We start from the raw sequence: 13,428 nt of genomic DNA on the forward strand, positions 1-13,428 counted from the left end.
GAATATGTTCACAATTAAAAATGTGAAGTTCAGTTAGAACAGCTAATTTTTAAACATCTTTCTAGATAATTCCTTCTTATCTTAATACACATAATATGCATATCATATACTAATTATTTGCAATAATTGGTTTTGAGCTTCAGTTTTATATTTCTCTTTCATATAAATAAAAAATATGCAATAGGAAGGTTTTATTCCCACCACCATCATCCTGGTGGCCTTTCCATTCTCTGGCTCACCATCTTGAAACAACAGTTCTGTCCTTCATTACAGATATTATAATTATTTTAAAGGTGTAACGTATCTAAAGAGGTTTGAATTTTCTAGAATGCTGCCTAAAACATGCATAGAATTTTCTTGTTTGTCATTGTCATCCAATATAGCCAGAATAACTCACAGAGAAGATTTTTCAAGGCAGTTTGGATTAATTTAATAAAAACTATAGGGGTGTAGGCGAATGCTATGTATTTACAGTAGTGTGTAATTTAATACATAGCCCCTCCTAACCTTGAAATTGTACTCATTATTCTTTATCCTATAGGTCCCCAAGAAGGATACCTGCACAGTGTGACTTATGCATCTATGATCCATCTTCAAACATTACAGAATTACCTCAGGCTGGTATGGAGATGCTTAATTCTTCCTAACAATAGTATACTGTATTTCTTTCTGAGTCACCACTTCTATAAATATGGTGAAATAAAATCCTTTAAAATATTCTTATTTCCTACCTAGCATTTGAAAAAAGGTCTATTGATATCTACTTCTGTCAGGACTCCCTGACATAAATGAGAAAAAGAGAATCAGGAGTTTGGCCACTGAAACAAACTAATTTCTTCCTCTGGAGTATCATTTATGGCAGGGATGGGCAACTATGGTTTCTTTATGACCTATGGACTTCAACACCCAGAATTCCTGAGCCAGCAGGCTCAAGAATTCTAAAGTTGAAGTCCACAGCTCATAAAGGACCATAGTTGCCCATTCCTGATTTATAGCATTAAGAAGCAGGTTGTTTGTGACAAGAAGTAATGGCAAAATTATATTTAGCTTTAACTGTTTGAATAACTGACTGGAATATGTGACATTAGTAGGTTGTGTCTACTTCTCTCCCTTTGGTTATGAAAATTTTATTTTCTTCCCTGGTTCCATTCAATTTTCTTGGAGAAAATCTATATATGTGGTCACTAGGATTAATGGGACATAATCAGTCAATCAATCAGTTTATTTCATTGCTTAGAATAAATTGTGAAAAGAGCCGTTCAGGAGAAGCAGAAGCTTTTTCCTGGATATTTTGACTTTGATGAACATACTCTAAATTGCTTGTTTCCTATGTATGAATCAAAACATTAACCTATCCCTAAGATCACCAAGACTGGTGATCTAGCATGATCTAAATTCAGGTACAATTTAAGTTTAGATTAGCTACATCTCGTGAATCACAGATTCCCCAACACTGCTCTAAGAGTATTAGGAAAACTGTGCTGTATCAGATCAAGATTTGAGGCAGTCTTTTTCTAACAAGGTATTTTAGTTAGGAACCCACATATACCAGCTGTCCCCATGTTCTGCCATAGAATATGAAATCAAAATACTCATGACATCTATAAGGCAGGAATTCTGGATCCTGCAGGGAGCGCAGTGGCTCACGAGGTTAGGGTGCTGGGCTGATGATCGGCAGGCTCACATCTGAGACCTGGTTGCTACCACGGGACAGGGTGAGCTCCTGTTACACACTCCAACTCCTGCCAACCCAGCAGTTCAAAAGTGAGCAACTGCAAGTAAATAAATTGCTACAACTTAGGTGAGCAACTTAATAGGGATGTGAAGTGATGGCAGCAGTGATGTCACTATTCAATCTTTTCAATCCAGAAGTTTTTCAGTGCTTCCAACACAACTGTAGTAGTAGTACTGGAACCTGCAGTTTAAAGAGGGAGAAAGAGTTCAGTAATTTAATTCAAAATGTCCCAGTTCTAAGTGTACCTGTAGTCATTGTCCATTGTGATGTTTCTATTGGCTTGAAAGGCAGTGGTAGGTTTCAGATATTGTTACTACCAGTTCGCACATGCGCCCGGCCTCGAGAACATGGCTAAATAGGATGGCACAGCACCAGGGTTGGTGGGCAGGCCCACCCGCAATCTCCACTATAGTTTCAGGTGAACTGGTCCGAACCGGCTGAATATCACCTCTGTTGAAAGGGTATGTAAGGGTATGTCATGGGAGTGTGATAACTTAAAACTTTACTGGTAAATTCCTTGTTCCTAGAGCTTCCCAGAAAAAGATAATTATATTAGGCTTTCATCAATCAGGCTGAATCTCCTAACATACTCCTAAAATCTAATCAGCTTTGGCCCTTCAACTAAAGGAGTTGACCTGTTTACAGACACTGACATTTTGTCTCGTGCTCAATTTCTGATGTTACAGGAAAATTATTTTGCTAAAAATTAAGAAGCTGTTTCCTACCAACATTCATGAAAAACAAAAGATGAATGCCATCTATTTAGTCTAAGCATGAAAGCTAGCTAAAAATAAGGAATCCACCTACCAGATGGTTTAGAGAGCACCATTGTTCAATACAAAAGGAAAGGGAAAGGAAGGGGTTTGTTAACGGCTGGAATCATATTCTTACTTTCCTGGTAATAAAAACAACTGAACTCTACTTTTGAGTATGTATGTAGACATTTAGAACAATGTGTGTGTGTGCCTGTGTGTGTGCCTGTGTGTGTGCCTGTGCCTGTGTTTGTATATCTATTAATTTTGAAACAGACCTGCCAAAAATACCACCTCTTAGAATTGCATATTATATATCAATATTATTGTGTTTCTCCCCTAGGTGGAACAGTATCGTAATATTATCTTTCATGGTCCAGAAGGAAGTTTACAAGACTACGTGGCTTATCAAATAGCCCTGTGTCTAAAGGTAAAAGGATAAAACTGCACAGCATTTGGAAAAATGAAAGAACATACTATCAATATTTATTACATTTGTACATTTTTTACATAGCACAAGCAACTGGCTGCAGGATTCTGCTGTGATATAGTCAAAGTGAAGATAGATGCTGATTTATCCAAGAAGCAACTTGCAGAAGTATTCATCAACAGTGGTATGAATTATTTCTGACATTAAGCCATATGCTTATTGATGCTTTCACTGGCAAAGCTACTTTTTAATTCAGAAAATCTCGGAGTTATCTAAAGTCTGACAAACTATAAGAGAAGCATTTTTTAAATTGGATTGTTTCATTGGGGACATTGATTCTTTACAGTATGCTATGCCCAAGAATGGCTTTTTTTCCCAATGATTGAGATGTGTCCAGGGTAGAGGAAAGAGTACATTCAATAGATTCATGGCTTGTCTCTAAGATGCTTTGTTGTGCCCCAGCATGACAAAAGTTCTGCCATGGAGGTATATGGGACAGGGAGGGTTATTCATTGTAAGGCTCTCCTCTCTATGATCAGAACTTTTCTCAGATCATTTTCTTCCTGATACTAATAGGCCACCTCTGGAAAATCCAGTCATCTCAAGGGTACTTCCCAACAATTGGAATATGACAGGCCATGGATGCAAACAAGTAATTATATCAAAGTACACTCCATTCAACACCATGGGACTTATTTCCAACAGAAATCGATTACATTATAAAGCAATGCTTTTATCAAAATATTTCAAAATTAGAAAAAGAAAAGAGAGAGGCACAATGAGAACTAGTACTTTTAGAACTAGTACTTTTTTAGGGATACTCATTAAATGTGATTTGTTAACCGTTTTAAAGAGTACAATGTTGAAAACTTTGTTTTGGTTTTTTATTTATACAGTATATTAATATTATATGAACATTAACATTTTGAGTCCCCTTGTGATGGAATACCCAGCTAGAGTGGGGGAAGGAGTGAAAAGACTGGAAAGCTTGGAGTCCTTGTAGGGAATGAAGCAATGGAGGCCAGACCAGAGGTAGACTTCACATAATTTAACAACCGGTTCACCCCAGCACCGAAAATATGAGCGTTTCTCTGTACGTACGCCTTCCACGCATGCATGCGGCCTTCTGTACATGTTCTTTGCTTGTGCGCATCAGTGGTGGGTTTCAAATTTTTTTACTACCGGTTCTGTGAGCATGGCATGGTGGGCATGGCTTGGTGGGCGTGGCAAGGGAAGGATACTGTAAACTCTCCATTCCCTCCCCAATCCAGGGGAAGGTTACTGCAAAATCCCCATTTCCTCCCAATCAGCTGGGACTTTGGAGGCAGAGAATAGATGGGGGCGGTGGCGGTCAGAATTTTTACTACAGGTTCTCCGAACTACTCAAAGTTTTCACTACTGGTTCTCCAGAACTGGTCAGAACCTGCTGAAACCTACCTCTGGCACATATGCTTGCACCCGGCTTAAAAAACGCAGCTAAATAGGACAGCATAGCACCAGCAAGTCACAACTACCAGTTCGCCTGAACCGATACAAACCGGCTGAATCTCACCCCTGGGCCAGACCCCTCCCCCAGAACTGACTGTTGCCAAGTGAATATAGTCAGTCTCACCAGACTGATGTCAGACGCAAGGAATCGCCATGAGCTGATCAGGGTTGCTTCTTTATTGTTGCCTTCCTATTTACAAGAATCTCAGCAGACTGAGTATATTTTCTTGGGAACAGTCAGATAAAGGTTTCAGGAATTCTCATTCCTGGCCTCCTGTCACTTCATTCCCTGGAAGAACTCCAAGCTTACTTGTGTTTTTTATTCCTCTGCTCACTTTAATTGGAGAATTCACCGCACCTCTATGTGTCTTTTCCTGCTGGTAATTCATTATAATTAGAATAACAGACTTTTTCAGTGTATGGAGCAACCATATAATTTTGTTCATGTGCTATCTTTAGAGCAATCATCTGTCCTTTCCTTTTATATTCATCATTAAATAAGTATCAGCTCTTAATGTTTTCATGTAATTCAGGTTGTTCCATCCCCCATCAAACATAATGAGAATACCCTCTAGACATGTGAAATGGACTTTCTTTTGCCAGGCACAATAAACTCTGTATATTTCCAGGTTGCTTGATTCCAGTAAAACAGCCTTCAATAAGCAACAGAATCATCATCATTTTAGAAAATTTAGAAAAAGCCTCATTATCAGAATTACTTGGGGAGTTTCTTCGACCTCTTGAAAATCGTGGCTTGGATAACCTCTACACTGTAAAAAAAGGTATAAAATACATTATTTCCTTTGGATTGGTTGTAATCAGGAGTTGAAGAGAAAAGAAACATTAAAAGAATAGGATTCCATTTTTTCTGTCTCCTTCCTATAGTGATTTTTAACTCATTTATTTGATTTATATTTGGATTGTGAGTCTTTATACCAGAACTATATAAACTTATATTTTAAAATTATTTTAGACAATGGAGTATCATATGCATATTACTTCCATGAGAACTGTTTCCTTATGGGGACCATTGCAAAATCTCGGCTTCAGGGCTCTGACTTGATGGTTCAGCAACATTTCCTCTGGGTTCAGCTAAGATGGGATGGAGAACCAGTCCATGGCCTTCTGCGGAAATTCCTGCGAAGGAAGGTTTTAAGCAAGGTAGGAATCTCACCTGTTTAAGTTTGAGACAGTTGTTCACAACCAAATATATTTCACATGATTACTAAAGTCAGCCTCACTTTATGTCAAGTTTCACTCCTAGTGATCTATCATTATGGCCAAGTAAATTGGTGCAGAAATAAACTTTTAATTTTGATGGATAAATTTTAGGAGTAATCACTATCAGCAGCTGGTAATTTTCTAGGGCCCAGAGGCAGACTGGTACACCATGCTTTATCGTTTTTGAATAGCATAGCTGCAGACCAATATCAGATTATGGTTCATCAGTGATGTTATCAAGCTATGTTAAGATGACACTTACTGTATTATTGGATTGTTTCCAATGAAGTTATTGTTGCTTTTAAAAACAATTCCATGTTAGCTTATTTTTTATCCTGATTCATAGTCAAACCACAGAATAAGAGATTATCTCTAGGCGCATTATTCAAAACCTACTGCAGTGCTGTATGTTGTTGTTTTTTTGCAATAGAAGAGAATATGTGTAGTTCAGGGTTGAACGCCACAGTAGGTTTTTTGCTGACTGCAGACCTTTTGCTAATAAGGAGAGCTCCAAATCCTTAAGTCTAGCCAGTCTAGTGAGAGATGGTACTTTATCTTATCTTCAAAGTATAGTCATAAATATTGCTACTTAATAGAGTGAGTGGGAATGCCAGTTCCTAGTGCAAAAAGGGTGCTCTTTGCCCTGTTCCTCTTTGAGGAACAGACTTGTTCCTCAAAAGAAGTCATGTCTGGTTTACAGTGATTAAGAAGGACAATAATACTTGGCAACCCCAAGATTGTCTCTTCATTGCAACTGAAAGTTACTCATAAATTTGGGTTTTGCTATTTTAAAAAGTAAGTTAAGCTTATTGTGATTATAACACATTTTCCACTTTAGAATGTTCAGAGCCCACGTATTATTATTACAATATCCACTACAATAGTCTGTATAAAGTAGGCTCAATGTGAGTCATTGCAATAATTTGCAGTTTGAGACTAAAACTGAAATGTCCTGGTTCTTGGTTCAGTTTCTTACAGAATGTGAGAAGAAAAAAAAATCTTAATGTAAAATTAAAAATGTTGGGGCATCACAATGCTTGCTTCAAATATGGGACAAGGATAGCAATGCTACAGTAGTTCTTGGTCTTGTAGTTGATCCTAAGCAAAAAACAAGCCAGTTTGTTCTTTACTTTCCCCAATTTGATTAACAACAATCCTCCAACCTCTCTCTTTTTATCTTGTACTCCTTTAACGGACTATTCATGAAATAGATGGGGAAGGAGAATTGCAGTAGAACTGTGTGCCAGCAATGGGAGAGGAGGTACATGCACTCCTCTCCTGGTTGGAGTTTTTGAAGTAGCCATACTCAGATAATTGAACAAGGGATAAAGGATAACTAAAGGGGAGGTAAGTTGCCTTGGATAAACCCCAACTTCTGAGTCAGAAAATCCAGACCAAAATAGATGTTTTCCAAAACTAGCCTAGGCAATGGCATCCCAGGAATGTCCAGGTAGAGGAGCTGGGCTTTACAGCTGAGAAGAATCTCTAAATGCCATTGACATATTTCTTTTTACAGTAAAGGTAGCTGTATTGTGTAATAAATGTTCAGCCATACCCAAAGTCTTCATATACACTAAGGTAGTTAGCCCCAGCCATAAGCGCTCTGGGAAAATCAAGATTTTAGGTACAATTTAACTTAAATCTGCAATATTACCATATTCATATACAAATATGAAAAATAAATAAATAAATAAATAAATAAATAAATATTCTTCTTTCAGTTAAAAGATAAGTTCTGTTTTACTAAAATGAATAGTTCTGTCTTAGCCTTTACCTAGAAAGTGTGTATGTGTTTGTGTGTATTCAATAAGATCAATTTGAATAAATTGTGTATGTATAGTCAAAAAGCTAATCTCCTTAATTCATGATGCATTCATGCTCCTGCCTGTTCTGCCTTGCTGTAGAACTATATGTATTTTAAGCCCAGATGGGCACAACAGTGCTAAGTGCATTACCTTTTTAAGAGCAGTTTCACTAAATGCCAACTACAAGTTAGCCTAGCATTAAAAAAAATAAAAATCTTTCTATAGTTGGTCTTCCCAATCTGGCTATAGGCTATAAATCACCGAGATTAGAAAGATCTGAAGCTTTTCTCCTTTTTGAAAGGCATTTCCCTTATAGCTGTTGCTTCAAAGCATGATATTATATCTTAATTGAACATTGGTCAAGTTCTTCTGCTGCATTTTGGACTTTGTTTCTATCTCTATTACATCTCTCAAGTGCTTTCGGTTTTGTACAAATATTATCATTAAAATGAGCCAAATCAGACAAGTATATGCATGTGCCCATCACTGCAGCACATTCATAAGGCAGCACGTTCAAAACTGAATTGATAATTTTAAGTTGTTAACAGCACCTGGCTGACAGCATGTGAAAATGTATGTTTCTGGCAGCTTATTAATAGTGTTACAGATTTAAGAGGATGCTATTTTGTAGGAGACATAAAATTATTTACCTTGAAAATAATAGTGCTGTTATGTAGAAGCTAATTAAATTACACATAAATTATTAGAGCTTAGAGAGATGTCACCAGACGGTGCAGAGGAAGAAATTTAATTCTTTATTGATAATCATGGATTGGCTCCTGCAAAACTGAGATCTGGGCTGCAGAATTCCATTTATTGAGCTTTTATAGCCTTCACATTGATTTGTCTTAATCACTATAAAAATATGACTTAGCAGGCCGTTTTGAGGAAAGCTTTGATTAATGGTGCATGGTAACTTGTCTTCCATTGATGGTACTCCCAAATACAGTAATAGAAGTACCCTCAGTGACTATGAGAAATTTAGAAATGCCTAGAGGTTAGGTTGGCCAGTAGCTTAGAGTGTTAGAAACCTGGTAGTTGGCCCTCTTTGACATGCTAAAGCTGATTGGAGAAGGCCTTCCAGGAAGCAATGGTCTAGAATCTTTTGTTAGTGATACTTACAAGTTCACATTTCTTATTAGAAAAAATGCTATGGACTTGTATACTTTTAAAATTGTGAATTCTCAATAATTGAGCCAATGTAGCATATTCCACAATGACATATACATAAGTAGCTCCTCTCTTCCATTATACTGAGGCAATCTCACTTTCCTAATTAAAAGACTGGATTCCCCTCCTCCCCTTTTTTGCATCAAACCACTTTTTTCCTGTTTTGACTATCATATTTGAAACTTACCTTCACCTCCATTTGGACTATCTCTGAACCAAGCTCATTTGTGATCTGAGCCAATAGTTTTACAAGTCAACATGTGAACGTCTGATAATTTTTTACATCATTAACTTAACTATTTTTTCTAACAACATTATAATGATGTAAATAGACAAAAGAGTCATTAGGAAAAATGTTTCTATCCCAAATGCCTTTTATTTTTGTACAAATTGTGATGTACAACAGTCACTTGTCCCAAGATCATCTCCGTAAAAGGTTTTAAACAGCACATTCTGCAAATTATCATTTGTGTAATATTATATCCTGTTTCCTCTTGTGACTGCATGTCAGTTGTAGGAAATCTGTGTAGCAAACATTTCTGTAATGATTCAGTGGGAATTTAGCACAATAGCTTCATATAATGTTGACAGGGTGTGTTTATTAGACTGTGCTGTTTCTGGACCCAGTCCAGTGGGATACAAACTCCCACTGAAATGTGTAAAAATCTGTCTTTGTACATTTTTTTCTCATTCTTATAGGGCTTGTCCAGTTCTTCATTTATTATCATTGGCAGAACCAACAACATGCTTATAGTTTCATCAATATACATATAAATGCAGATAGTCCTTGCTGAGCAATTTGTTCAGCAATTGCTCAAAGATACGATGGCACTGAATGAATGGTAGTTAAGACCAGTCTTCAAAGTTATAGTCACATAATCAAAACTCAAGCATTTAGTAGCCTTCCCACATTTACAATTGCAATGTGTGCTGCAAATTCCTCCACCTGCCTATGCCCCCATCTCTGCCCTTTTGACTAGTGTGCACTCTACCCTATATCTGCCACACCTGCCACTCTAAGCTGAACTTTGCTATCTTCCACTGCTAATGAGGCACACCCAATTGAGGCAGCTGCTGGCCCTTTGCGAGGTAACTTGAAAGGTTTTTGGTCTATGATGCACCGTTTCACCCAGTTAAAGGTTGCAGACATAAAAATATTAGTAATATATAGATTGTGAATCCAGTTACCATTATCTAAGGACTTCCTTTTTGAGAATATACCTATACAAATGGCAGAAGGAAAGCTGTATTATTCTATAGTAGTTAAAAATCAGAAGACGTCTGATAATATCCTTATAGAGTAATACAATAAAATTCTAACTGCCTAAAGTAGTCCCACAGCGAGATAGGTGGCAAAGAATAGAATAGAGTAGAGTGGAGTGGAGTGGAGTGGCATAGAGTACAATAGAATTTGTGAACTACAGCTCACTTTATCAGAGGGAGTGAGCGGGGAAGGAAGGCATTGCCTAATATTAATCATCATCAAACAAAAACACTCATGGCAGTTTACAGCAATCCAATCAATATTCAGATAATTAAAGCATCCATGGTAAACATAATTAAAAATCAAAACTGTAAGGAACACAGAGTAGCAGCAGCAGTAATAGTAGAAGTTACACAACAAAAATACAAGAATGAACAACATTGAATTAATTTTTTTAAACTTAGCAACAATTAACTATTCATGAAATAAATAGTTTAAAAGAAAGAACTTCTGGAACATGAAGAAAGATTATGCTACCTTTGGTTACAAAGCAGTAATTAAGAAACAGCACCTTGTGTTTGAGTTTTAAATTCTGTATTATCTTTTTCTGCATTAAGGGTGGGGCAGGGCAAGAGCAAATCATTTTTAATTTAGAGTCATCTTTCTTTGAGATAAATACAGTATTTGTAACATATTTTAAAGGAAGATGTTTATACTGGTAATCACAACTTGAAGCTAATTATCAAATAGTAAATTCCCAGGTGTTAACTTGCTTGCAAAATCTGTTTTAAAAATTGTTATTTCCTGTGATTTGCAATGTAAATGGAGATTGTTTACTTTCTTTAAAGAGCAATATAAGATTATCATAAAAAAGTAATCGTTTGTTCTATTTTATGCAGTTCAGGGGACAAATGCCGCCTCCCTGTGATCCTGTGTGCAAGATGGTTGAGTGGACTCTTACAGTATGGGATCAACTGAACTCATGTTTGTCACGGCTTGGTGCACCCGAAGCTCTTGTTGGGCCCAGACATTTTCTTTCTTGTCCGGTGATGCCTGGTCACAGTCATGCAACAGTGAAGTAGGTCTTTTATATAATTTTTATTAATGCCATTCCATCCTTTAAAACATTTCAATCTCCAGTATGTTCCAGCCCTCCAATTAATCACTCTTTGCTCAGTCATTAACCTGGTTAATATATAACTTTTGCCCAGGTAGAAATAGTTGATACTGGGACTGCGGAAGCTGCTGCTAGCGCAGATCCAGTTCTGCCATTGCCTGCTGCAGTGGATGTGGTCGCTCTGTCAGTCACTGAGGCTGGATATGGCTGATTGTCAGACTGGGAGGCTTGGACAAGGGCTTTGTGTGCCTTGAGGGTCTTGAAAGGCCTCCGCATAAATTTGCATGGACTTGTCCGAAAGTCACCAACAATCAAGAGTGGCTCAAAGATACCTAACTAGCTAACTAACTACTGGTAACTAACTGACTGACTGACTGACTGACTGACTGACTGACTGACTGACTAACATTTGTCACTAAATATTATTAAAAGTATATTAATCAGCAAGATATATTTTAAGGGTATCATTCAGTATACATTCATATGACATGGGTAAAAGATAAGGAGATTAAGATAAGGTATGGTAACATAAGGTAAGATGATAAGATAAGAGGAGAAGACATGAGAAAAGATAAGGATTTTAAATTTCAATATTTATATTTAATTCTATTTTCAGAAAATTAGAACTCATAGAATTCATTAATTCATAGCTGCTATATGGATAATAAGTTCCATCTTTTTAGGAACCCCCAAAAATATAAAGAGTTTTTTCACTTTATATATTAGTTTTTGAGGTTTGTGCAAATGCAGATATAGGGTCCTTAGACAAAATTCCACAAACCACAAATCTTAGTTTCCTATTAAAGAGTTGATCCAGAGCTATATGCAGGTTCCCAAATCTAATAATCCAGAAGCCATCTAAAACTTGCTGCTCAGTTTTATCATTTATTTTTATCCCATAACATTTTTATTCTTACAAACAATCCCAAAATATTAAGTTTCTTATACTAGTATATAATTTTTAAAACATTTATTAACATTCAGTAAAATGTTATTTATTATCATTGCTCCTATACTGCTTCCATCATATGACTCTAAGCAGCTTACAATGCAATTGTCAGCACTAGGATAAATGCCTAAACCTGACAGCAATTACAATACATCAAAATTATTAGTCATATTAAAATATTGACTAAGTTTAAAAAAAAACCCACCTAGGATCACTGTGCCAGACTGGATCAGATGGGTAGGGTTGAGATAAGCTTAACCAAATCTCTGAGAGAACAGATGTTTCTTAAGCTGTTACTTTTTAATATTCTCAAAGGGAAAGCATAAAATACTAGGAAGTAATCATACTTAAACATTTAATTGCTTTAAATCAAATTCTAGCTTTTGCCTGATCTTTTTTAATCAGAGATTAGTTGTGGTCCTTTGCTCCAAAGCACTGGGCACTCCTACCTTCCATTAATAAGATGGTTAGTATTGGTGAGAAAGTCCTGCTTACTTTTGGCCATCACTCATATCTAAAACTGCTTTTAAGACTTCCCAATAGATTTGATAGCTGAACTGTCTAGCATACAGATGGCTATTATCAGAACCCTGTCAGCCTCAATTCTCAGCCTTTAAATTTGAGATAAGGATGGATCTTTTGGGAAATTTTGCTCTAGAGATGAAAAATTATATTTAAGTCTCAACATGTTATGGAAGAAAGAAGGTGAAAAAAACCCACTTTAGTAAGGATTTTTCAAAGGTGGTCAGTGACTGTCAGAAACAGGATTCTGTTTAAATATTTATTTTCTGGATAAATAAAACAAGACGCTAAAAATAAACAAGCAGAAAAATTGCTAAGCGTGTGTTTGTCTCATAAATATCAGCATTGCTCATATACTATGCTTGGATTTTCATAGGAAGAAGTATTAATCTTTTCCATGGGAGGGGGACTCTGTGTGTGTGTGTATGTGTGTGTGTGTGTGTGTGTGTGTTTTGTGTGTGTGTTGAACAGACTGAAGAACAATAAAATGTGAAGTTCTTGGGTTATGATATTAAAGATATATTCCCATTTCCTTATTCCCATACTGGTTTCTCAGTTCTAATACACCATACAAAATGCTTCTCTTTGGGGCTTTTAATTCAGACTTTTTCAATTTCAATTTATAAGATGGTCATAAGGAATATTTTGAAACACAGCCAGAAGGAGCTTTCTTATAGGGATGGTTAATGTAACCACTTGCCTCTCTCTGCCAGAAGAAGGCTTATGGTTTTGTTAAGACTAGTAAATCTATCACAGCATAAGCTTTCAGCAGTGCACCTCATTAAATGTAAAATATTTTAGCCCAAGGTAGCTATTATAATGATCCACAAGCTTATTTATGAAATAAGGAGTTTTAAACACTGAGGTTGGAGGAAAATTAAATGCAGGAAGTACAGTTTTCAGTTTAACTTGTCTATTTAATTTGCCGTTTGTGAATTAAATATAAAGAAAGAAAGAAATGGAAATAGAAATGGGATAGGGAAAGCAGATTTGTTCAAATGCAACATACAGAACCAACTTAGTACTTCTCCCTAT

The 13,428-nt window shown here is 36.4% G+C and overlaps 1 protein-coding gene across 2 annotated transcripts in view; it reads left to right on the forward strand.

The window, feature by feature from the left end:
* Positions 1 to 13,428, forward strand: part of LOC139319242 (cortactin-binding protein 2-like) — a 50,660-nt gene that overhangs the window by 24,529 nt on the left and 12,703 nt on the right. For both annotated transcript variants that reach the window (XM_070947011.1, XM_070947012.1), the window contains exons 8-13: positions 542 to 621; positions 2,831 to 2,917; positions 3,002 to 3,101; positions 5,035 to 5,187; positions 5,379 to 5,566; positions 10,705 to 10,883. In XM_070947011.1, coding sequence (XP_070803112.1) covers positions 542 to 621; positions 2,831 to 2,917; positions 3,002 to 3,101; positions 5,035 to 5,187; positions 5,379 to 5,566; positions 10,705 to 10,883 — 787 coding nt within the window. The remainder of the gene's footprint in view (positions 1 to 541; positions 622 to 2,830; positions 2,918 to 3,001; positions 3,102 to 5,034; positions 5,188 to 5,378; positions 5,567 to 10,704; positions 10,884 to 13,428) is intronic.

This window comes from Pituophis catenifer, unplaced genomic scaffold, assembly GCF_029215685.1.
Source record: "Pituophis catenifer annectens isolate HBS135680 unplaced genomic scaffold, rPitCat1.0.hap2 SCAF_7, whole genome shotgun sequence".
Taxonomy (NCBI): Eukaryota; Metazoa; Chordata; class Lepidosauria; order Squamata; family Colubridae; genus Pituophis; species Pituophis catenifer.